Source organism: Protopterus annectens, chromosome 1.part1 (assembly GCF_019279795.1).
Source record: "Protopterus annectens isolate FY-2018-M chromosome 1.part1, PAN1.0, whole genome shotgun sequence".
NCBI lineage: Eukaryota > Metazoa > Chordata > Ceratodontiformes > Protopteridae > Protopterus > Protopterus annectens.
The window spans coordinates 185,677,703-185,702,807 of NC_056726.1; the positions used below are offsets into that span (position 1 = coordinate 185,677,703).

Consider the following 25,105-nt stretch of genomic DNA (forward strand, 5'->3'; position numbering starts at 1 on the left):
GAGGCAGAGGGGGAAAGGCATAAAATGATAGGTTTTTCCAGGTGAAGGACAGGGCATCCACTTTCCAAGCTTGTTTGTGGGGAGTCCTTGTGCAGAATTTTTTCAGTTGGTAGTTTTGGGGGGAGGCAAAGAGGTCTATACCTGGGGCTCCCCCATTTGTTTCTCAACATGTTGAATATCTTTGGTTTCAGTTTCCACTCGTGGGTCCATGTGACTTCTGCTTAGATAGTATGCCAGTGTGTTTAGCTTTCCCGGCAGGAATTGAGCCTGTAGGTGCACTTGGTAGCTCAAGGCTGTGTTCCACAAAGCCATGGCTAGTCTGCAGAGAGGGTATGAGTGGGTTCCCCCCTGCTTGTTTATGTACCACATGACAGTGGTGTTGTCCGTCTTTACCATTAATTGTCCTGGAAGGATGTGGTCCTTGAAGGCTGTCAGAGCATTCTGTACAGCTAACATTTCTTTCTGATTGATATGCAGGTGCATTTGACTTGGGTTCCATTTGTCCTGACTGCACTTCCCTGCCAAGTGAGCCCCTCATGCATAGTCTCATGCATCTGTTGTTAGGGTTTGGGCAGCAGGGGGTAGAGTGAATGGCAGTCCCTTGTTTTGGTGACAGGCATCTGCCCACCAAAGGAACTCTATCTGTAGACAAGGAATGATAGGAAGCATTGCTTCTAAATCCTGAAAATGTTGACACCATAGGCTTTTTGTATACCACTGTAGTTTCCTCATATGCAGTCTTGCATAAGGAATTAGTGGAATGCAGGAGGCCATGAACCCCATGGCTTGCAGTATTTTCCTTGCAGATAGCTGGGTCTTTGTGGCCAGCAGTTTGAAGTAGGTTGTCAAATGAACTTGTTTTTCTGGCGTGAGAAAAGCCATCTGGAAAACTGTGTTCAAGCTTGCTCCCAGGAATACAATTTGTTGACAGGGTACAATATGTGATTTCTTTTTGTTTATAGTGTACCCCAGGGAAGTTAGCAATTCCTGTACAAACGCCAGATGATTCAATAGTATGTCTTGGTTTTCTGCCTGAATTAGACAACCGTCCAGGTAAGGATATATTTGGATATTTCTTTGCCTGCAAAATGCAATAACTGGAGCTAGGCACTTTGTGAATACCCTGGGCACGGTAGATAAGCCAAAGGGCAGTGCAGAGAACTGATAGTGCATGTTTCCTGCTTTGAAGTGTAGGTATTTTCTGCAGGATTCCCTTATTGGGATGTGCAGTTAAGCTTCCTTTAAAATCCAGTGATGCCAAACCAAGCATCTTTGCCCAGCATAGGAAGCAGTTGGTGAAGAGTTAGCATCTTGAATTTTGGAATCACCAAAAATGTGTTTAGGGTAGAGATGTCCAGTATAGGACACCAGGAATTGTCTTTTCTGGGTACCAGGAAAAGTCTTGAGTAGAAACCTTGTCCCCGTTCCTCTTCTGGAACAGGTTTAATAGCCCTAACGCTTGAGAGAGCGAGAATTTGCATTAGAGCCTCTGCCCACTGATTTTGGGGGAGGTCTAGCCAACCGTTTGGGGTTGGTAAGGAGTGAAAGTGGAATCTCTATCCTTGGGAAACTATATTTAAAACCCATTTGTCCTGGGTAATGAGTTCCCAATTTTTTGCCTGCCGGGCAATCCTTCCCCTAAGGGAAGTCAGTTGTGCAAAGCTTGGAAGATTTAAAGTTAAGTTACTTGAGACAGTTTACCATGGGGGGAGCCTTACCACTCCCTGCTTTGGAAGTGGGAGCCCCCCACTGCTTAGCCCTGTAAGTACCTTGGGACTGAAGCTTGAGTGTTCTGCAGGTTCTGGGTTTGGACTGAGAAGGCCTGGAAGAGGCAAGAAAGGACCAATAGAGGGCCAATGCCTACTAAATCTGGGAGGCTGTACTTGCAGGAAATCTTTAACAGTTTGCATAGGTTTAGCTTTTTCCTCCATCTTTTTTAAGTACTACTACTGCTTTGTTGCCAAACAGGCGGTCTTGGTTTAAGGGAGCATCCAGCAATTTAGCTTTAACATGATCTGGCAAAGATTGCTCCCTTAAGCCAAGCATGCCTTCTAAGTACAGACCCAGTGACAGCAGCCCTGCAAGATGCCTCTAGTGAATCAAAACCACATTGCAAAGTATGTTTTCCAACTTGTTCAGCAGAATGCATTAAATCATGTAAATCTTTATTTTCAGCAGAGTCAGGAATCAACATCAATTTCTGTTTAAGCAATCCAATAATATGCTGCCGATACTTTAACATATAAAACTGGCAGTTTAAGGCCCTAATGGCCAAGGTTGCAGAAGTGTATACCTTCTTACCCCATCTATCCAGCACCCTGGAATCTCTATCAGAGGGGGTAGGATTTTTGGCCGTAGTAGCCTTAATGTCCTTGGGTCCCTGTGAAATGGTCTCAGGATCCGCAGTAGGATTTTTAAAAAGGAACTTGTGAGAGTCAGGAACCCTGTAATATCTATCAGGTTTTCTGGAACCCTGTAATATCTATCAGGTTTTCTGGGAGCAGGAGGTAAAGATTCAGGGGCCAAGCTAGAGTCCGAAAAGGCATCATCAACAATGTCCAGTACAGGGGGGATAGCTAAAGGCCTGTGTTGGGGCAGGAGTAAGAAATCTCTAAGCCTCTTTTTAGAGTAAGATTAATCTTGGCTTTCCCAGCGAAAATGCTCCCTAAGAGTATGCAAGGTTTCACCAAAAGAGTAATCCTCTGGAGGGGAAGCAGAGGGAATAGAGTCCTCTGCATCAGAATCCTCATAGGTAGATAAGGGTAAATCCTAGTCTTCAGAGGAAACAGAAATGTGAGAATCCTTATCAGAAGAATTATAAGCAAACTCAGTCCTAGGTCTCTTAGAGGGGGAAGGCTGGCTTCCCCTGATTAAAGTAATAAGGTCTTCAGCCATTCTATCATTTGTTTGTTAGGCACATAGAGGCCTGGCCATGCGGTCTGGGCATCAGTTTTCTAGGCATGGATCGAGCTTAAGGCCTTGAAGAAGAAGATGGTATCAGTTTAATATGCAAATCAGTAGGCCTGAATACACCCTCAGAAGCCGGTGCCTGCACAGCGGCTCCGGACCCATCCAAGGTACAGACATCCGCAGGTTGCACAGCTGAAGCATCTCGCGGCATACCGGACTCCGAATAGGTCTCAGTAGAGGACTGCGAACCTGAAGTAGTAGGTATTAGGGGCTGTGAAAGTACCTCAATGAGTACCGGCGAACTGGCAACTAGCATAGGAGAAGCGTCGTCGGCAGCTGTGGACCTATGCGGTCTGTCTCTGTCTTTATCTTTGAGATTTTTCGGAATGTCGGTTGTTGGGTGGCTTACAAAGCCACATCTGGATAATTGAACAGAGTATAAAAAAATTTAGAAGCGTTATTATACCGACGACAAATAGTTCGTTGTTTAAATAAGGCACAAAACTGACAGTGAGGTACGTAGTGGTCAGGGCCTAGGCAAGGAATGCAGTAAGAATGAAAATTTTTATGAGGTATTTGCTTTCCACAAGAAATACAATTATTGACTTTTACTGACATCGGTTTAGAGCAAGAAAAAGTTTCCCCAACGGGGTACTTAGTTTAATTGAAGATTTTGGTTCTGAAACTCAAAAACGAAAATTTCAGGAGTCGGCTGACCGGCACTTGCAAACTGCTTCTGCTTCGGGCACCGCACGGCAAGGAAGACTGATGTAATGGCGTCAGCTGCATGCTTTATACCCCTGACTACCTGATGTCATGGAATATGGGACAGCAACCGACGAAGGACCCAAGACTTTGTTAATCAGGCCGACTGAGGGCTACTGCAAGCAGATAACCCAAATGTGATGACAGCAACAGTGAAACACGAAGAACATCTAGTCTTAGCTCCTTTAGGTCCCTGTGTAATGACCTCTGGGTCTACAGTAGGATTTCTGTACAGGTATTTGTGAGAATCCGGTACTCTATAATACCGGTTAGGCTTACTGGGAGCAAGTGGGAGGGCGTCAGTGGCAACGCTGGATTCATGGAAACCATCATCCACCATTTCTAAAACAGGGGGGATGGCCAGGGATCTGTGCTGGGCAAGGTCCAGAAACTCTCCAAGTCTTTTCTTAGACTGGGGAAAGTTCTGAGATTCCCATTGGAAATGTTCCCTGAGGGTGTGAAGGGTTTCCCCAAAGGAAAGGTCCTCTGGAGGGGAGGCAGAAGGGCTGGATTACTCTGCATCTGAATCCACATAAGCAGTCAGAGGTTGCTGTTCCTCTTCAAAATCTGAATAGTCAGATTCTTCAGAATCCTGTTCTGTCAATTTATGAAGAAGGGTGCCTTTTCCCTTTAGAAGTTGTGGCCTGATTACCACGGATAAGGGAGATGAGATTCTCCACCATTTTAAGCATTGGTGGAGCAGGAGCAAGATGGTGGCTAAAAGCAGATTTTCTAGGAGTGGCCTGGCTTCTAGGCCTGAAAGAATCCGTCAGTGTGAGAGAAACCATAGTTGGATGAGAAGATATCAGTTTTTGTCTAGATTCAGTGGTGCAAAAGGCCTCCTCCAAAGCCGGTGCCTGTGTCATGGCTCCAGACCCAACCGAGGCAGAGACAGCGCTCGGAAGACGAAGAAGATTTCTACTGCATACCAGACTCCAAAAGGGTCTCGGTAAAGGCCTGCGTAGATATCGAATAGGGCATCGGGGGGGGGGGCCTCACTGAATTTCAGAGAACTGACTACCTGCTCAGCGGTAAAGTCATTGGTAGGCTTAGCCTTGTGTGGTTTATCTCTATCTTTATCTCTGTGTTTTTTCGGAATGTCCACGCCATATCAGAATGGAAAGACGGAACACAAAAATAGCTGTCTACAAATAAGAGCGCTACGGCGAATGGTTCTCGCATTAAAGAGGGCACAGAACCGGCAACGGGGACGTCGTGATCTGGGCCTAAACAAATGACACAGTAAGAATGGAAGTCTCAGTGTGGGATCTGCTTTCCACAGGCGAGACAATTGTTAACTTTTTCGGACATCAGTTATTGCAAGAAAAAAGGGTCCCCAAAGTACAGCTGTGTACACTTATCATAAATGTAAATGTTCGAGTGTATTCACTGTTGCAGTCATCACATTTGGGTTATCTGCCTGCAGGTAGCCCTCAGCCAGCCTGAATACCAGAGTCTTTGGATTTCTGCGTCGGATGCTGTCAGTTCTTCCTTGACGTCAGGTCGTCAGGGGTATAAAACATGCAGCCGACGCCATTACATCAGTTTTTCTTGCCCCAGATGTCAAGTGTCCCCATAATAGGAAGCAATTAAAAGGTTTGGTAAAACCCCCATCAAAAAGCAAATGCACAAAAAAAAATAGACATACCAACTATAAGGAGAGGTAGAGCAACCAGGACTGCAACAGTGAATACACTCAAACATCTACATTTATGGTAAGTGTACACAACTGAACTATGTTCTTCATGTTTCACTGCTGCAGTCATCACATTTGGGTTGATTCCCAAAGCTAAGGAAGGGAGGAGGAAGTTAAAGAGCATTAGGGCCAGCTATTAATAAATGCAAGACTGCAGTGGCAAATCCAGCTCTGGATTTAGAAAACATAGGCAAGTGGTAATGCTTGGTGAAGGTATGTACAGAGCTCCAGGTAGCAGCTTCTAGGATGTCCCTGGTAGGGACCCCTCTGAGAAATGCCGCAGCGGTAGATGCAGCCCTGGTGGAATGTGATCTTATCCCCTGTGGGGAAGGTTTTCCATAGTGCATGTAGCAGAAATGAATGCAATGGGCTATCCATTTGGAAATGGTTTGCTTTGAAATGGCCTTCCCCTCTGCCCCTGCAGCAAAGCTAACTAGCAGCTGCTCAGATTTTCTGGTAGGCTTAGTCCTGTCCAAATAGAATCTAAGTTTTCTGTGCACGTCCAGAGAGTGCAGTATTCGTTCCCCTTTGTTTTGTGGATTAGGGAAAAAAGCAGGCAAATGAATTGACTGATTTAGGGCCACAGAAGACACCACCTTGGGCATAAAGGAAGGGTTAAGCCCTGAGTGAAACCCTGTCCGCATGGAAGATAATGAAGGGTTCCACTGCCATGAGGGCCTGTGATTCAGACACTCTTTTTGCTGAAGTGAAGGCTAGAAGGAAGGCTGTTTTCTAAGAAAGGAATTTCAACTCAGCTGTAGCCGCTGATTCAAAGGGAGGAACAGTGAGCTTTTCCAATACAATGTTAAGGTCCCAGGTTGGAGTGGGAGCTTTCCTTGGGAGTCTTAAATTTTTGGCCCCTCTAAGGAACTGCTTTAGCAAGGGGTGGCTCTGTATTATAATGTGCTGAAAAGGCAGAGGCATGAATTTTAATTGACGAGAAGGATAGGTCCCTGTGGAGAATTTCTGTTAAGTACTGTAGAATCTGAGGTAAGCTGGGCACCGTTGTACCCATCCCCTGAGCCAGGTTCCAGGAACAGTATCTTTTCCACTTTTCAGCATAGGATTTTCTAGTACTAGGCCTCCTTGCATCCATAATGACATCCAGTACCTGCTTACTGAGGGATGCTAAGGGAGAGCTCAAGGAATTAGCCAGGCTGCAAGGTTCAGGGTTTTAAGCTGAGGGTGCAGAATCTGGCCTGCCTGCTGGGACAGCAGGGAAGGGGTCTGAGGCAGGTGCCATGGTTGTAGCAGTGCCATACTGCGCAAGAGGGGGTACCAGTGCTGGTGTTGCCAGTCTGGTGCAATCAGCATTGTCCTTGGCTTGTCCTGCTTGATCTTTAGTAGAACCTTCGAAAGGAGAGGCAGCGGGGGATAGGCATAAACCGAGAGGCTTTCCCAGGTAAAGGACAGGGCACATACTTTCCAAGCTTGGCTGTGGGGAGTTCTTGTGCAGAATTTGTTCAACTGCTAGTTCTGCGGGGAGGCAAACAGGTCCATCTCTGGAGTCCCCTACTTGTTCCTCAAGAGGTTGAATATTTTGGCTTCTAGTTTCCATTCGTGTGGGTCCATGAGATTTCTGCTTAAGTCGTCTGCCAGTGAATTTAGCATGCCTGGCAGGAATTGAGCTTGCAGGTGTACTTGGTAGCTCAAGGCTGTGTTCCACAGAGCCATGGCTAGTCTGCAGAGAGGGTATGAGAGGGTTCCCCCCTGCTTTTTTATGTACCACATAACTGTGGTGTTGTCTGTTTTTACCAATGGTTGTCCTGGATGAATACGGTCTTTGAAGGCTGTCAGAACATTCTGTGTCACTAACATTTCTTTCTGATTGATATGCAGGTGCTTCTGTCTTGGGTTTCATTTGCCCTGAATGCACTGCCCTGCCATGTGAGCTCCCCATGCATAGTCTGATGCGTCTGTTGTTAGGGTTTGGGCGGCAGGGGGTGGAGTGAAAGGAAGTTCCTTGTTGTGGTAGCAGGCCTCTGTCCACCAAAGGAACTCTGTCTTGATACAAGGAATGACAGAAATCATTGTTTCCAGGTCCTGAGAATGTTAACACCACAGGCTTTTTTGATACCATTGGAGTTTCCTCATATGCAGTCTTGTATATGGAATTAGTAGAATGCAAGAGGCCATGAACCCCAGGGATTGCAGTATTTTCCTTGCAGATAGCTGGGGTTTTGTGGCCAATAGTTTGAAGTAGGTTGTCAAGTAAACTTGTTTCTCTGGAGTGAGGAATGCCATCTGGGAAGTTGTACTCAAGCTTGCTCCCAGGAATACAATCTGTTAGCAGAGTACTAGGTGAGATTTCTTTTCGTTGATGGTATACCCCAGTGAGGTTAGAAGTTTCTTTATGAATGCCAGGTGTTGTAATAAATAGCAAGTCCTGGCTTTCTTTCTGAATCAGGCAATCGTCCACATATGAGTAAATATGAATATTTCTCTGCTTGCAAAATGCAATGGCTGGAGCTAGGCGCTTTGTGAATACCCTGGGTGCAGTAGATAAGCCAAAGGGAAGTGCAGAGAACTGATAGTGCATGGAGCCTGCCCTGAAGTGTAGGTATTTCCTGCAAGATTCCCTTATTGGGAAGTGAGGCATCCTTGGCTAGCATGGGAAGAAGCTTTTGCAGAGTTAGCATTTTGAATTTTGGAACTACCAGAAAGGTGTTGAGAATAGAGAGGTCCAGGATAGGACACCAGGAGTTGTCTTTTTCTGGGTACCAGAAAAAGTCTTGAATAAAAGCCCTCTCCCCTTTGTTCTGCTGGGACAGGCTGAACAGCCCTGATATTGAGGAGAGAGAGAACCTGCTGTTGGGCCTCCGCCCACTGATTTGGGATAGGTCTGGCCAACCATTTGGTGTTGATAGGGTGTGGAATTGGAATCAGTATCCTTGGGAAACTATGTTCAAAACCCAATTGTCCTGGGTATTGAGTTCCCAGTTTTCTGCATGCAGGGTGAGCTTTCCTCCAAAGGGAGCAGGTAGTACAGCAGGAATTGGAAGGGTTAAGGTTAAGTCATTGTGCCATTTTTGCGTAGGGGGGTGGCTTACTACTCCCCTGCTTTGGAAGTGGGAGCCCCCCACTGCTTAGGTTTGTGCAAAGCCTGAGACTGTAGCCTATGTGGTCTGCTGTTCCTGGGTTTGGACTGAAAAGGCCTAGAAGGGACTGGAAAGGACCAGTTCTTAGAAGGCCAATGCCTACTGAATCTGGGAGGCTGTAATTGTAGGAAATCTTTAACAGTTTGCATAGATTTAGCTTTTTCCTCCATCCTCTTGAGGACTTCTTCTGCTTTGTTGCCAAAAAGGCGGTCTTGGTTTAAAGGACCATCCAGTAATTTAGCTTTTACATGATCTGTCAAGTTTTGTTCCTTAAGCCAAGCATGCCTTCGAAGTACAGACCCAGTGACAGCAGCCCTGCAAGATGCTTCTAAAGCGTCAAAACTACACTGCAAAGTATGTTTACCAACTTGTTCTGCAGAATGCATTAAATCCTGTAATTCTTTGTGTTCAGTACAGTCAGGAACCAACATCATTTTCTGTTTAAGTAGCCCCATAACATGCTGCTGATACTTTAACATATGAAACGGGCAATTTAAAGCCCTGACTGCCAAAGTAGCATAAGTGTATACCTTCTTACCCCATCTGTCTAAGGCTCTAGAATCTCTATCAGAAGGGGTAGGATTTTTGGCAGCAGTAGCCTTAATGCCTTTCGGTCCTTGGGAAATGGGCTCTGGATCTGCAGGAGGATTCTTGAAGAGGAACTTGTGAGAGTCAGGTACTCTGCAATACCTGTCAGGTTTTCTGGGAGCTGGAGGTAAAGTGTCTGGGGAAATACTAGCTTCCAAGAAAGCATCATCTACAATGTCCAGAACAGGAGGGATAGCTAAAGGCCTGTGTTGAGGTAGGAGTAAGAATTCCCTAAGCCTCTTTTTGGAGTCAGAGTAATCCCAGCGGAAATGCTCCCTAAGAGTGTGCAAGGTTTCACCGAAAGAAAAATCATCTGGAGGGGAAGCAGAGGGAATGGAATCCTCTGCATCAGAATCCTCATAAGTAGATAAGGGCAAATCCTGGTAGTCAGAAGGAACAGAGATATCAGATTCCTGATCAGAAGAATCAACATGAAAATCAGTTCTAGGTCTCAGAGGGGGAAGGCTGGCTTCCCCTAATTAATGTAATAAGATCTTCAGCCATTCTAAGTATTTGTTTTTCAGGCATATTGGCTTGAGTATGCTGTTTAGTCGTCGATTTTCTAGGCGTAGTGCGAGCTTTAGTCTTGAGGAATTCGGTATTTCTAGCTTGAAACAAAGTCGTCGGTTTAATATGAAAGTCTCTAGGCCTGAATACACCCTCAGAAGCTAGTGCTGCACAGCGGCTCCAGACCCATCCAAGGTAGAGACATCCGCAGGTTCCATAGTCAAAAAAGCATCTCACAGCATACCGGACTCCGAAAGGGTCTCAGTAGAGGCCTGTGAATCTGTAGTAGCGGGTATCAGGAGCTGCGAAAGCACCTCTCTGAGTACCGGTGGACTGGCGACTAGCTTAACAGAAGTGTTGTCGGCTCTCTGTCTTTATCCTTATGTTTTTTCAGAAGATCAGTAGTCGGATGGCTTAAAGAAGCCATTTCGGAGTACAGAGATCGAGAACGAAAGAATTTAGCTATAAAAATAGCCTGACGACGAATAGTTTGGGCGTTGAACAAGGCACAAAACCGACAGCGATACATGGCATGGTCTGGGCCTAAACAGGTGACGCAGTAAGAATGAAAATCTCTATGAAGTATTTGCTTTCCACAGCAAGACAATTGTTAATTTTTTCTGACATCGGTTAGAGCAAGAAAAAAGGATCCCCAACGGGGTACTTCTCTTTTTGAAGACTTCAGGTCTGAAACTCGAAACGAAAATTTCAGAAGTCAGCCGAACGGCACTTGCGAACTGCTTCTGCTTCGGGCACCGCACGGCAAGAAAGACTGATGTAATGGCATTGGCTGCATGTTTTATACCCCTGACGTCATGGAAGAAGCGACAGCATCCAACGCAGAAATCCCAAGACTCTGGTATTCAGGCCTGCTGAGGGCTACCTGCAGGCAGATAACTCAAATGTGATGACTGCAACAGTGAAACACGAAGAACATCTATATTTTCTTGTCAGAGATATTAAAATCATCACAGTAAATTCATATAACTTTATTTTTAGGGGGTTGGGGCATTTTGCATTTCTTACCAGTGGCAACAAACCACTGATTCACTCAGCATACTAAAAGCAGTACACACAACATTCTTTTATCACAGTAAAAGTTACTCACATATTTGGCCTCAAATTTCCGAGCCAGGGCTTCTACCTCCTTTTTCTCTCGTTCATCATCATTGAATGGATCATTGGGATTTACCACAGGATTCTGTAGGGAAAAAAAGGGGTGCATTAGCTTTTTCATAATGTTTCTAAGTCTACTGCCAAAAATACAACTTTTATTTGATTCTTTTGAGCTGTGATACAGGATTTGAGTTGCTCAGGCATTGTAAGGCCTTAATAGGTTTAATGCTACTGACTGCCAAAAAAAGCAAATGAATAGTAAATGGAAATCAAAATCTAAACAAACTATAACTGAAGCAATGAACACTGTAAAAGGTGATAAAAAAACTGGAGATGGGATCCTTAGAAAATGTAAAGAGCATACTACATAGAAACAACTTAACAGTTACGTACTGGGCTAGCTGCCATTACTGGGAATTTTAAGCCTAGCCAAGTTCCCTTTTTTGTGCTCGAATTAATCTATCTCATTGGGTTAGAGACTGGCCCTACCCATCCCACATCCACCATTATATATCACTCATAATGTGAATAACTGAGATCACACTACATATAAGCTGACGGGACCTATGCATGGGATAAAGCATTTCAGAACTGCCTCTGCGCCATTCCCACACTCTCATGGCTTCAAGATCTGGTTCCTCCTCCTTTGTTGATGCACCAGACTACTGACATGTTGTCTGTCTGGATCACAATATTCCCTAGAGGAAGATGGGCATGGAGAGCTTGCAACGCTAGAAGCACCACCCTCATGTCCAGAACGTTGATGTGCAAAGCGGTCTCGGAAGGGAACCATGTGCCTTGGACAGTCCTTCCCAAGCAATACCCCCCCCCACTCTAGCCGGAAGGCAGTCATGGTCACCGTGGCTTCGAGAAGTGATGGGAGAAAGGGGAATCTCCTGACAAGATAGAGGAAAAGAATCCATGACCAAAGAGAGTCCCTGCAGACCCGAGAGATATAAATTGGATGGGATAGGGAAATATCACGTAGAGACCACTGGACTGCTAGTGTCCGCTGAAGGACTCGCATGTGTAGTCGAGCAAGGGGTAGAAGAGTGACTGTGGCCGCCATGGACCCCAGTGCCCGCAGAATTGTCTCTGCTGCAAGAAGTTGAGCTTGGAGAATGGTCAAGACATGAGCTCTCAGACTGTGTACCCGTTCTGGAGTGAGGTAAACGTTCATTTGAACTGTATCCAACCAAGCCCCAATGAACTCTATAACCTGAACAGGAATCAGTGACAATTTGCTGATGTCCAGACTGTTGGTTAACAATAGGAAATAATCCCTGGCTCAGTAAAGTAGATGCTTGGTGGGGAGAGCAAAGAGCCAATCATCCAGGTAAGGGAAAACCTGAATTTCCTGAAACCTCAGGTGAGCCAGTACAACTGCCATCACTTTAGTGAACACCCTGGAGGTTGTGGCAAGACCAAATGTGAATGCTCTGAACTGATAATGACTGGCTCCCAGCCAGAAGCGGAGAAACCTGCGGGAGCACCTGTCCATCTTGATATGACAGTACGTGTCCTGAAGGTTGATCGAGCACATCCAATCTTTCTCCTGCAGGTAGGGCAGGGTAGATTGAAGAGTGACCATCCAGAATTTCTCCTTGGCTACTGACAGGTTCAAGGTGGATAGATCCAGAAATGGTCTTGGGTCCCCCATTTTCTTTGGCACTGAAAAGAACCTGGAATAAATGCCAATCTGGATTGGTCTAGGGGCACGGGTTGGATGACTCGCTTTTTTAGCAGCTTGTCTATTTCTAGTGTTGCTACCTCCCCTTGCGTGGGTTGAACGTCTGGGAGGCATTTTGGTGGGAGAGGTGGTTCGGGTTCGGTGAAGGGGATATAACAACCTCTGGATATAATTTGCAACACCCAACGCTCTGATGTTATGTACTCCCATGCCACTAGGTGTAGCAAAAGGAGATCCCCGACTGCCTCCAGAGACAAGCAATCAGGCAGCCCCTCAGGGCTGCTGCGCGCGTCTAACCGAGAAAATTTCTCGAGACCTGAAGTTTCTCGGACGGCATTTGTCATAACCCCCTCTGCCTCTGGGGGAAGCGAGTCATGAGTGTCCCAGGAGGACTGAGACTTACGGAACCACATCATCTTTGTTCCTCGCTGATTCCTTGAAAAAGATCTTTGAGGGGCAGAGAAGCAGATCCCAAAGGCAGACAGTGTTTTCCCATCCTTCTCACTCTGGACCAATGTGTCAGGAACTGTTTTCCCAAACAGGGAAGAAACATCATAAGGGGCATTTGCAAATGACTCCTTGAAGAGTTCCGTGAAATGACACAGCTGGAGCCAGGCATGGCGCCTCATGGCAACGTCGGAACCGGCTGTCCTGGCGGCCCCCTCTGTAGCACGGGAGAGCAGATGCATGGACGTGTTTGCCATCATTTTGAGAGTGGCCATCTGTGCGGAGAACACCTTCTTGCCCTCCGTCAGCATGGACTCTGAGGGCGACTCAGCAACCTCCTTGATTAGGTCTCACTGCAGTCGAATGATGTGTGCCATGTAGTTCAGCGCCCTTATGGTAAAGGTTGCTGAAGCATACACCTGCTTCCCTAGATGATCCATGGTACTCGACTCTCGGTCAGGAGAATGGACCATAGAAGCTCTCCTGCACAAGCTCTTTGTTCGAGGTAGCAGCCACCACCATAGCATCTATAGGGGACCCCTTGCTCCAACTTGTCCTGTCTGGTGGGGGGCTTAGAACTTTATCTTGGCGCCTAAGGAATGGGCTCAATGGTGTCCGGTTCCTTCCACACCTGAGATGTTATGAGGTCCACAAGCAGATCCGCGGGAGGGGACACCCAGGAAGTAGATGGGCCTCTATGCCAAATGTTTCTAGGAACACTGACTCATCCGAGATTGGTTTTGAGGCAAACCATCCCCCACCCCCCTCTAGCGAAGGAGGTCCATGATGTCTCCAAAGGAGACATCCATGGGGATAATCGGGGGGAACTTCCCCTTCCTCCAAGTCAGTGTCTTCGGTCAAGGACTCTGGAGAGGAGTCCAAGTGCTTCCTTTTGTACATCCGTTTCCAAGCAGCCTCCTCAGTGGGAATCTCTGGGGGGAACTCGCAAACCTCTTGTTGTTCCCGCGTGAGAGCTCCCTGAGGCAAAACCTGCACAGGCTGTCCCTGACACGGCAGGACGGTCAGGGCCATACCCAAAACAGAGGGAGTCAGGGCGAAGTCCGAGAATGAGATGGTCAGGAGCCTCGATGAACTCAAGAGAGCCCTCTCCACCATGTCAAAAGCCTAAGGAGAGCAGGCATCCTGAGAAACCACCATAGAAGGTGTTCCCCTTGGATCTGACAAAAGAGAGGGAGCCGAGACTACAGACTCCGAGGTTTGAGGGGAAGACTGTGCTCTGACAAACTTGTAGCCGACAGAACCCCCTCAGATCAGACTCTGAGGCTACGACTTCGACAGCCTAGATCTGACCCGGTCAGCTCAGGCACACTCGAGGCAATGGCCAGTGGCGAAGTACAGGGTACCATTGGCGTCAACTCCCTGACCCCAAGAGACCTCAGATCCAAAGATTGCAAAACTGAAGGACGGATCGGACAAGGAGATATTGGAGTGAAAAAGGTCTGTGAGCTCCCCGCTTCAGAGGGAGAGGGGCCCAGCAAGTCTCCCATCTGGAACTGAGTGCGGATGAACTTCCACATCATCCTGTCCATTTCTACCTTGCTAAGACTACAGGTAGACCCCAGAGGAAGCCACAGATACCGTCCGGGAGTGCCGATGAGTGGACGTCCTTAGAGGAGACCGAGACACCTCCAGCTCAGGGGAGAACCTGGGAGAGTGGGAAGCTGGGGGGAACTGGGCCTGATGGGGGGTTTGGCTTTGGGTGGAGGCCCCACCGAAGCTAAACGGTCCGAAGACCGTTTACATGATCTCTCTTTCTTATGGTGCCTCTCTCCCTCCCTAGACCTCTTGGCGGGAATTTGAGTCCAGGAGGTCTGGAGAAGAGAAGAGGCAAAAGCGGCGGTCGAACAGGACGAATCCGGGGTTGCGGGGACAGCCGTCCCCAATGAGGGAAGCAAGCCCTTCAAAATGAGCTTATCCCACGTGTCCTTAAGGGCCTGCGGGTTGAAGCCTGCGCAAACAGGACACAGAGTAAGGAAATAGGCCGTTCCCAAGCACACTACACACAGTGTGTGGCCATCGGCTGGAGAGAGCTTATGACCACACACTGTGCACTTCCTAAAACCTAGCTTAGGGGAAATATCTGCCATACTCCTTACTTAGAAGGAAAACACATAGGCAAGCATGCACACACTCACTCACAGAGAAGATAGGAGTGTGAAGGCCAAAAAGGGGAGAAACTACAACAACAACAAAACCTTTTTTGCTTTTTTTTTTTTTGTTAAACTGACGGCCAAAGCGGGTAGAAGAGGTGAGGGAATAGAAAGTGCAGAAAAAGATAAATACTCTCAAAACGCAGCCACTTACACAAAACACGCTCGGAGCTCGAGACAACGTTTAGCTATTCAGCAGCAAACGAGATCTGTAGGGAGGAAGGAGGCAGGGGGGATTATGTGTAAGGGGAGGAGCTTAGAGCTCGGTTCAGTTGCTGGTTATGCGGCTGTGTTGGATCCGATTCGGATCCACAGACCCACAAGTTGAAGATCAAATGAAGTCAAATACTTCAGATCCAGAGTTGCCCTTGCATATCCAGAATATGAAGAATTCTTTCTCTCTGAATTTTAAGATTGGTAAAACAATGAGATTGATGGCTTGATTCAATGCAAACTCTGAAACAACTTTTGGGAAAACAGAGGGATTTTATTCTTTAAGTAACACCATCTCTTTTGAAAACCAAATAGGATTTACCCACCATGAGAGCTTGCAGCTGAGATACTCTTCTTGCAGAAGTCATATAAGTAAAACAGTTTTCCAAGTTATGAATTGTAATTCAGCCAAATGAGATGATTCAAAGGAAGACAAAATAAACTTTTCCAGCACAAACTTTAAGATCAAGTAGGTGCAGCTTGTTTCCTAGGTGATTTTACATGCAAAACCCCTTCAAGAACTGCTTGACCAAAGACCAATAAGAAAGGTGAGGATCCATGGGCAGACATGCTGGAATGGCCAAAACATGGACCTTGACAGGCCAAGAGATACTAACTCACACAAGTATTTAAGAACCAATGGTTCACAATCCCTGATCAGGCCCCGGTTATTAAATGTGGCACCAGCAAACCAAATATCTTCCACATACTAACATAAAATTTCCTAGTAGCGGGTTTTCTTGCCTCCTTTAGTAATCTGCTGCACATCCTCACAATCACCAGCTAGTTATATGTACTAACTCCGAGATTGCACAATATCTGGGAAAGGGCACACTCCTCAATCAGATCTTGCACACCTGTCAAAATTCGGTTTAGTTGACCAAACTGTGTCAACTACATAGATCCCAACCAAACATCATAGTGTTGATCATATTTGCTTATTCGATATACATACATATATATACACACACACACTCACATACAGAGAGAGCGAAATATCTATACGCATATACAGTTATGTACATGCACAGTACGTGTATGCAAATAGCTACAGTACATAAATGTAGAAACAATACGGTATCACAGTCCTTTTTGGGAAGGATAAAATACCGTTGATTTTTTTTTTTAAATTACTGTGTCATTCTGCAATCTGCATACTTTTCTGTACAGACAAACCTGGAAAAACTAGAAAACACTGTACGAAACCAATGAACACTCCAAAGACCAAGCCTCAATTCCACTCTAAATATAAAGTCCAACTCGGTAAAAATAAAAAGATACGAATTTATTTTAAGCCGTTAAAACCATACGCTTTTCGTCGGCTCACAGTCCGATTTCTTCAGAAAGAACAAACAAGCAAACAGTGCCTCCCCTTCATCAAGACATTTAAGCAATTCACTAATTGAAAATAAGAAGTCACATGATTAAACCTCCCCGAAGTTAAAGCCCCAGCACTAAAAAAATACTAGGAATACAATAAATGACTGGAGACTTGTGGAATAATAGTACAAAACCAAACTTTAAAACCATCTCACATAAAAAACAAGTTGCCAAAAGACAATATATACATACACACTTGTAAAATCTAGGTAACCTGTGAAAATAAGTAAAATTGAATTCTGACAACTATGAAAAACACCCACTACCTGGTGGGGAAACTAAAAAAAGATTAAAAGGTTAAAAGATTAAAAGGAGAAACCACAATACCAATTGTTGTCATGACCCACGGGACTTAGTAGCCTCACACTAGAAAGCGAATGCACGCTCTCCTTTTAAAAATTGATACAGCGGAATTACGTATCAGCGATATCCCTCATCTATAAAAGATGGTAATATTTCACCAAACGTATGCGTATCCTAACTTAATACTACTGCTCTATGGTAGGTATGTATTACCAACACAACGGTGTAGCGAATTCACGCTCTCCGTTGGAAAATGTTACAACTACATTCTATAACAACAATATCCCAAATCTACAATAAGTGAGAGTGTTTCTCAGAACATATTTGTGACGTATCTTAATACTACTACCCTATGACAGATGTAAATTACCAACTCGGTGGTATAGTTGGTGTCTTCTGACCTCTAACCCTCACCCCTGTCACCGAGCTACCTGGATGACACTAGATGTAATACCTGTCTCCAGTGGCATAATCCGACAGGAGGTGGACCAAGCTATCGACTCGTTCCATACTCCCTGCCATATAATCAATACCTTCTGACCCCCCGACTATTCGGTGCTAATACGGTGGGTGTCTGTTCAAGGATCATAGATGGAAGCAAATACAATACTGGTCTAACGAGTTCGAAATTGAGACAAACTGGTGCTGGCCTCAAATTTATTGTACTGAAGGACTGGTACAACTGGTTGTTAGAAAAAAATACTGTATAATAATACTGAAACAAGGCTACAGGTTCTGCAGGTCCCCCTCACTAAGCCCCTCACTAAGTGTGTATTAAGGACATGAATACTACTACTGAAGAAAAACATTGACTGGGGTGGCATAGACAGATAATAAGGCTCAAATAATACTCAAAATATAAAGAGAATTAAAAAACTTGCTTTCAATGACAAAAGATATGTAAAACATGTAAAACCCCTCAAGTGTAAAGTGATATTGCAACTGGTCACCTTTTGAGCCTCTAACTTCAATAAGCAAGCTAAATTCAAAGAACCATTTAGGCCGGGCGCATGACATGCGTCCAACTTTAATTGCCACCACAGTTCCCTACTTTCTAAGTACAAGGGAGTGTGACCTCCCCTCGGGTTAGAACTGACCTGATCTATAACACTAAATATAAAACTGTGGCCCAGGTTTTCCATGGCATGTTTAGCTAAAGCATTCTCCATTTTGCCTTTCCTAATAGCATACAGCTGTTCATACATACGATTTTGTAGTCTTCTGTCTGTCTTGCCCACATAGAAAGCAGGGCAGCAGACACACTGGGCTAAGTACACTACCTGTGTACTGTTACAATTGAATTTACCTGCCAAGTGGAAGACTACCTCATTAATTAGGAACCTGGACCCTGTTTTTATATATCCACAATATCGGCACATGGAACATTTGTACATGCCTGATGATCTACTACTGGAAATCTTGGGTTTTCTTTCCAGTATATCTTTTATGTTCAAGCCTCTCCTATAGACGACCCTACTATCCTATAGACTATTATGTCACAAGTTTCCAGTCATTTATTGTATTCCTAGTATTTTTTTAGTGCTGGGGCTTTAACTTCAAGGAGGTTTAATCATGTGACTTGTTATTTTCAATTAGTGAATTGCTTAAATGTCTTGATGAAGGGGAGGCACTGTTTCCTTGTTTGTTCTTTCTGAAGAAGTCGGACTGTGAGCCGACGAAAAGCGTATGGTTTTAACGGCTTAAAATAAATTCGTATCTTTTTATTTTTACCGAGTTGGACTTTATATTTAGAGTGGAATTGAGGCTTGGACATTGGAGTGTTCGTTGGTTTCATACAGTGTTTTCTAGTTTTTCCAGGTTTTTCTGGTGTGTCTGTTATGGAAAACGCTCCTGAGTCCCAGTCTGGTTCCACCACCCAAAGTGAAGCCGGAAATTGAACACGATTGAGATTTTGACTGAAAAAGTGAATGCATTATCAAACAGATTGGACAGTGCTTTGGGATCACAGCCGAGCCGAGGCTTGGATCTAGAGACTTTTCCAGCAGGTGTCTGTGGTTCAGTGCATCCAGTGGTCAGCCCTATCACCGCTCCTAAATTTCCATCAGTTCATTTTCATCCCGGAGACGAGGGTGTAAAGCATGGACTAGACTCAGTTCCCTCGGAGAAACAGCTTCCAGGTTCCAGTGTTTCTTCAAAGAACCGGAGCCATGGGAACTTCGGCGGTATCAACTCTCGAGTCCACACATGTCCAGGTCTCTCTAATCAAGATACTAGCTCTCTTTCTTCATGGTTAAACCGAGCATTCGAGTTTGGCAACTCAGTAGAGTCTACTAAACCAGATTACAACATGAGTGCTTTTTCAGATTTGCCTTCCAAATTAAATACATTTGACCAAAATCTCTTGAAACTAAGAAAACTTCACATGGAGGTGGCATATTTTGGGGACTGTAAACGAGTCAATATAATCCCTAGAGGTCTTAGATCTTGGCAGTACCCGACTGGTCTCCAGGACGGGTCTGTATTCCAGAGGGATTTGATAAAATTATTCAACCGACATGGGGTCGAACTTATGGACTTGATTAGCCATCATTACCAACAGGCTTTTGACATTCTCCTTCTCGACATTTCCAGGCTTGATGATGCTATCAGGAATGACACAAACTTCCACAGATACAAGTTTGACTATGACCGTACTTTTTATAGTATAGACCAACATATTTCCAAATTAACTTCTACCAAGATCAAGAAGTTAAACAGAGACACTGAAGTGTATAAACGTGGTACAGCATACCCTAAACCCCCTCCATTCCAAGGTAATTTTTTGGCCCACACTTCTTGGGTGAGTGAAAATCGTCAGTCTCTTGATGCTTGTCCTGTTTCAATTGACCATTCTGATACAAATACTGTATTGAATTCCCCTAGAATGAGAGATTCTATCAACAGCAGTGACCAGCGAGCAGCTCTTAAATCTTTCCACTCCTCCTGGTGGGGCAGAGGGGGGGGGTGTCACCCTTTTCGAGTCCTGGCCTCCTCTCCCCCTTCGGACCAAGTCCGGAGGACAAATCTTCGGTCCAGGAACAAGAAGATTTAAATGTACCAGCTACAGAAACTGTATCCTACTCCAGCCTACGTGAAATATTGACGAACACCAATAAGGACTTTAAAATTTAAATTTTTCAGATTGTTTCTTTGACACAATGTTAATAGACTTGTTAGCCAAGGGTGTCTCTTTTGTGCCCTCCAGGAGAGCAAATGTAGCTTCTTCCATCATCGACTTAAAACTTGTTGTAAGGAAGCTTAATTTACAGGTATTAATAGGGAAATTCTCAGGGGAGAAAAAAGATTTCTTATTATCTAGTGCTTATAACCCACCTCTACACCCCACATTAAATATATTCAACAGATTTTTGAGTTAGACATCAGACATGCCCTGATGGACCATTTACCCCCACGTTCCTTAACGTTTAACATCAGTAAAGCAGAGAAGACCCTACTTGACATGCTAGCTGGGGCTTCGGTCAGGGTAATGCAACCAGATAAGGATGGGGGTTTAGTGGTATGGAGGAATCAGATTACAACAGAAGAATGGAGAACATTCTTTCTGCCAACTGTTACCTTGAGGTATCTCGGAATGAGCTCAATATAGGAAATTCTTGAGTAGTTTCCTATTTCAGTGATATGTTCCTGAATGGAACAATTGATATAGATTTATTTAACTTCATTTCTCTTCCAGTATTCAAGGTTCCAGTAATTTTCGGTACCCCTAAGATTCATAAAAATTTATTAAACCCCCCCCCATGCGTCCATTAGTAAGTGCTAGGGGCAGCATTACATACACTGCTGTCAAAGTAGTCGATTCCATCTTAAAAAAATATGCGGCTACTGAACCTCAAATTAGCAAAGATTCTTGGTCTTTCTTAGCTAGGGTCAATTCTACATCTTTCTGTGAGGACAGCTATTTTTTAACTGTTGATGTAAAGGATTTATATACTTCCATTCCACATTCAGTGGCCTTAGAATGGATCCCTTCCTTGATGTCCCTCAAACTAGCCCCTGTTGCTGAGATCAAATTGGTGAATGAATTGTTGGATATTATTTTATCCAACAATTACGTTTCTTTTAATAACAGATTCTATTTACAACAAGTAAGAGTACCATTGGGTTCTCCTTGCGGGGCGAGTGTAGTCAACATGGTAATGGCCTATTGGGAAAGGGAATTTGTCATGAACAACTGTTTAGTCACGGACTTTATTCTTATGTACACTCGGTTCCTTGACGATATTTTCATCATTTCTACAGGGGGAGAAAATGTTGTTAGATCTTTGGTACAACTTTTTAACTCCTCCACTGAATTCTTACAATTCACTCACAATGCATCTAAGGACAGTATTACCTACTTAGATGTGGATCTAAGGAAGGATTTGACTTCAAGGTGTTATGTAGCTAAAATTCATAGAAGAGAGACCTTTTCTAATAGCTACGTCCACTTTGATAGTTCACATCCATACAAACAGAAAAGGTACATTCTTAAAGGCCAACTTGTACGAGCAGCATGGATATCATCAAGAGATCCTGACTTTTTAGTGGAATGTAATTTTATGGCTAACCTTTTTATCAACAGAGGATACCCACAGGACCTAGTTTCAGACCTAGTTGAAGAGGTCCAAACTAAGAGATCCTCAGGTTTTTATGAGCCTATTTTAAGTCAGGGTGAGGGTGGTAACTTGTCAACATGACTTGAGAGTAAAGAAAAGGTGCCTCTTATATTTCAAAGTCTGATTATAACTTATACTATGGATGCTAGAGCCATTTTCACAACAGTTATGAAGAATTGGCCGTTGATCTTGCAAGATGAGTCCACCCGCAAGGTGTTTGTGGACCCCCCCACCCCCACCCAGGGTAGTCTACAGGAGAGGCTTGAACATAAAAGATATACTGGAAAGAAAACCCAAGATTTCCAGTAGTAGATCAGGCATGTACAAATGTTCCATGTGCCGATATTGTGGATATATAAAAACAGGGTCCAGGTTCCTAATTAATGAGGTAGTCTTCCACTTGGCAGGTAAATTCAATTGCAACAGTACACAGGTAGTGTACTTAGCCCAGTGTGTCTGCTGCCCTGCTTTCTATGTGGGCAAGACAGACAGAAGACTACAAGATCGTATATATGAACAGCTGTATGCTATTAGGAAAGGCAAAATGGAGACTGCCCTAGCTAAACATGCAATGGAAAACCTGGGCCACAGTTTTATATTTAGTGTTACAGATCAGGTCAGTTCTAACCCGAGGGGAGGTCACACTCCCTTGCACTTGGAAAGTTGGGAACTGTGGTGGCAATTAAAGTTGGACGCATGTCATGCGCCCAGCCTAAATGGTTCTTTGAATCTGGCTTGCTTTATTGAAGTTAAAGAGGCTCAAGAGGTGACCAGTTGCAATATCACTTTACACTTGAGGGGCTTTTCATGTTTTATATATCTTTTGTCATTGAAAGCTAGTTTTTTTTAATTCTCTTTATATTTTGAGTATTATTTGAGCCTTATTATCTGTCTATGCCACCCCAGTCAATGTTTTTCTTCATTAGTAGTATTCATGTCCTTAATACACATTTCATATATAAGGTCTGACCACACGCATTGGTGTGTCTCAGGGCTTAGTGAGGGGGACCTACGGAACCTGTAGCCTTGTTTCAGTATTTTTATACAGTATTTTTTTCTAACAACCAGTTGTACCAGTCCTTCAGTACAATAAATTTGAGGCCAGCACCAATTTGTCTCAACTTCAAACTCGTTAGACCAGTATTGTATTTGCTACCATCTATGATGCTTGAACAGACACCCACCATATTAGCACCGAATAGTCGTGGGGGTCAGAAGGCATTGATTATATGGCAGGGAGTATGGAACGAGTCGATAGCTTGGTCCACCTCCTGTCGGATTATGCCACTGGAGACAGGTATTACATCTAGTGTCATCCAGGTAGCTCGGTGACAGGGGTGAGGGTTAGAGGTCAGAAGACACCAACTATACCACCGAGTTGGTAATTTACACCTGTCATAGGGTAGTAGTATTAAGATATGTCACAAATATGTTCTGAGAATCACTCTCACTTATTGTAGATTTGGGATATTGTTGTTATAGAATGTAGTTGTAACATTTTCCAACGGAGAGCGTGAATTCGCTACACCATTGTGTTGGTAATACATACCTACCATAGAGCAGTAGTATTAAGTTATGATACACATACATTTGGCGAAATATTACCATCTTTTATAGATTAGGGATATCGCTGACACATAATTCCGCTGTATCAATTTTTAAAAGGAGAGCGTGTATTCGCTTTCTGGTGTGAGGCTACTAAGTCCCATGGGCCATAACAACTGGTATTGTGGTTTCTCCTTTTAATCTTTTTTAGTTTCCCCACTAGGTAGTGGGTGTTTTTCATAGCTGTCAGAATTCAATTTTACTTATTTTCACAGGTTACCTAGATTTTACAAGTGTGTATGTATATATTGTCTTTTGGCAACTTGTTTTTTATGTGAGATGGTTTTAAAGTTTGGTCTTGTACTATTATTCCACAAGTATCCAGTCATTTATTGTATTCCTAGTATTTTTTTAGTGCTGGGGTTTTAACTTCGAGGAGGTTTAATCATGTGACTTATTTTCAATTAGTGAACTGCTTAAATGTCTTGATGAAGGGAAGGCACTGTTTGCTTGTTTGTTCTTTCTTTTTTTTTTTCAAAACAGGTTTATTGTTTTAACATATAAGAGAAATATCATAACAATTTTATACAAGTAATTAAAAATAGGTATTATTATAATATTCAACAAAACAACTAAAGTATTTACAAAGACATCCACTACAATTAGATCAATTAATTAAACTAAAATACCGTGCTTTTGAAATTAGAATTTTTTTAACAAATTTTGTAAATTATCCCATACAATATAATATGATGTTTTTCTAGTTGTTCTCATTCTAATTGTGCTTATTTCCATATGGCACATTATATTCATAACATTTTTAAATTCATTGAACGAAGGAGGTGTATCTGAAATCCAATTTCTAGTTATTATTTTCCTGGCCACTGCTAGGATAGACCATAACAAGGGAAGCTTAATCTTTTTAACACATTGAGGTACAGGTGTGTTGAATAATATAAGAGACTTAGAAATAATGAAATTATCTGTAAAAGAGCCTGCAAAATTCATTAATTGACTTCCAGTATTCTTTCAACTTCATACAGTCATAAAACATATGAGCCCAGTCAGCATTAATTTCTACATTACATCTCTTACATAGATTACTTTTATTATTTATTGTATTCATCATCAAAGGTGTATAAAAAGATCTATGTAAAAATTTCCATGTATAAAGTCTCCAGACAATGGAAGATGTAGTTCTATAAGCAGATTCCAATATATATTGTTTATCTTGTTGAGTTGGTGGGTCCCCATTAATAGAGGTGAAATAATTCCAGTTTGAATCTACACTGTAAAAAGTTTCTTGTCTGATAATTTTATGTATATATGAAAGTTTACCTTTATCAGAAACTTTATGCTGTAAATTTAATATCAAGTAATCAATCAGTTTTGGAATACATTCTTTAACTGTTATAGACATTAGATCTATTCTATCAATGAGATGTTGTCTAAAGATCTGAACCTCTAACCAGCAAGTTTCTCTTAGATCAAATTCTTGTTTTAAGAAATCTAGATTTTTAACTTTATTATCAGATATCAGCTGATACCAGTACTTTAGATCATTATCTATAGCTAAATGAGCTCCTTCAGAAGTAGATGACATAAGCATACCCTGAGTATACATTATAGGGAATACAATAAAATTCCATTCCCTATACTTAGGGTGCATGAATATAAAGTTACGATAACTAATAATAATATTTAATGGGTAACAAACCATATGTTTAGGTGTAATAGGTGAAGTACAAAATTCCTTTAGCAACCACAACATGGAGTTATTTACAATCATATTTTTATGTGTTAAGGAGATTTTCATGAAGTGCATACTAATTAGCTCCCAATAATCTTTCCATTTTGCGATATATGACTGATCTATTAATAAAGTAATAACTTTTATAATAGAAGAGATAATATATAAATTAAAGTCTGGAAAAGAAATACCCCTTGAGACCAGCTATTAGTATGTTTCTTTAATGCAATCCTAGGTCTATTAGGTGCCCATAAGAAATTTAACATTAGTGTATTCAGTTTCTTGATAATTATTTTTGTAGGTGAAAGTA

General features: G+C 43.3%; 1 protein-coding gene across 4 annotated transcripts in view; it reads right to left on the reverse strand.

Moving 5' to 3' along the window:
• UBN2 (ubinuclein 2) overlaps positions 1-25,105 on the reverse strand; it is a 2,968,476-nt gene that overhangs the window by 2,554,789 nt on the left and 388,582 nt on the right. For all 4 annotated transcript variants that reach the window (XM_044074031.1, XM_044074022.1, XM_044074006.1 and 1 more), the window contains exon 2: positions 10,673-10,765. In XM_044074031.1, coding sequence (XP_043929966.1) covers positions 10,673-10,765 — 93 coding nt within the window. The remainder of the gene's footprint in view (positions 1-10,672; positions 10,766-25,105) is intronic.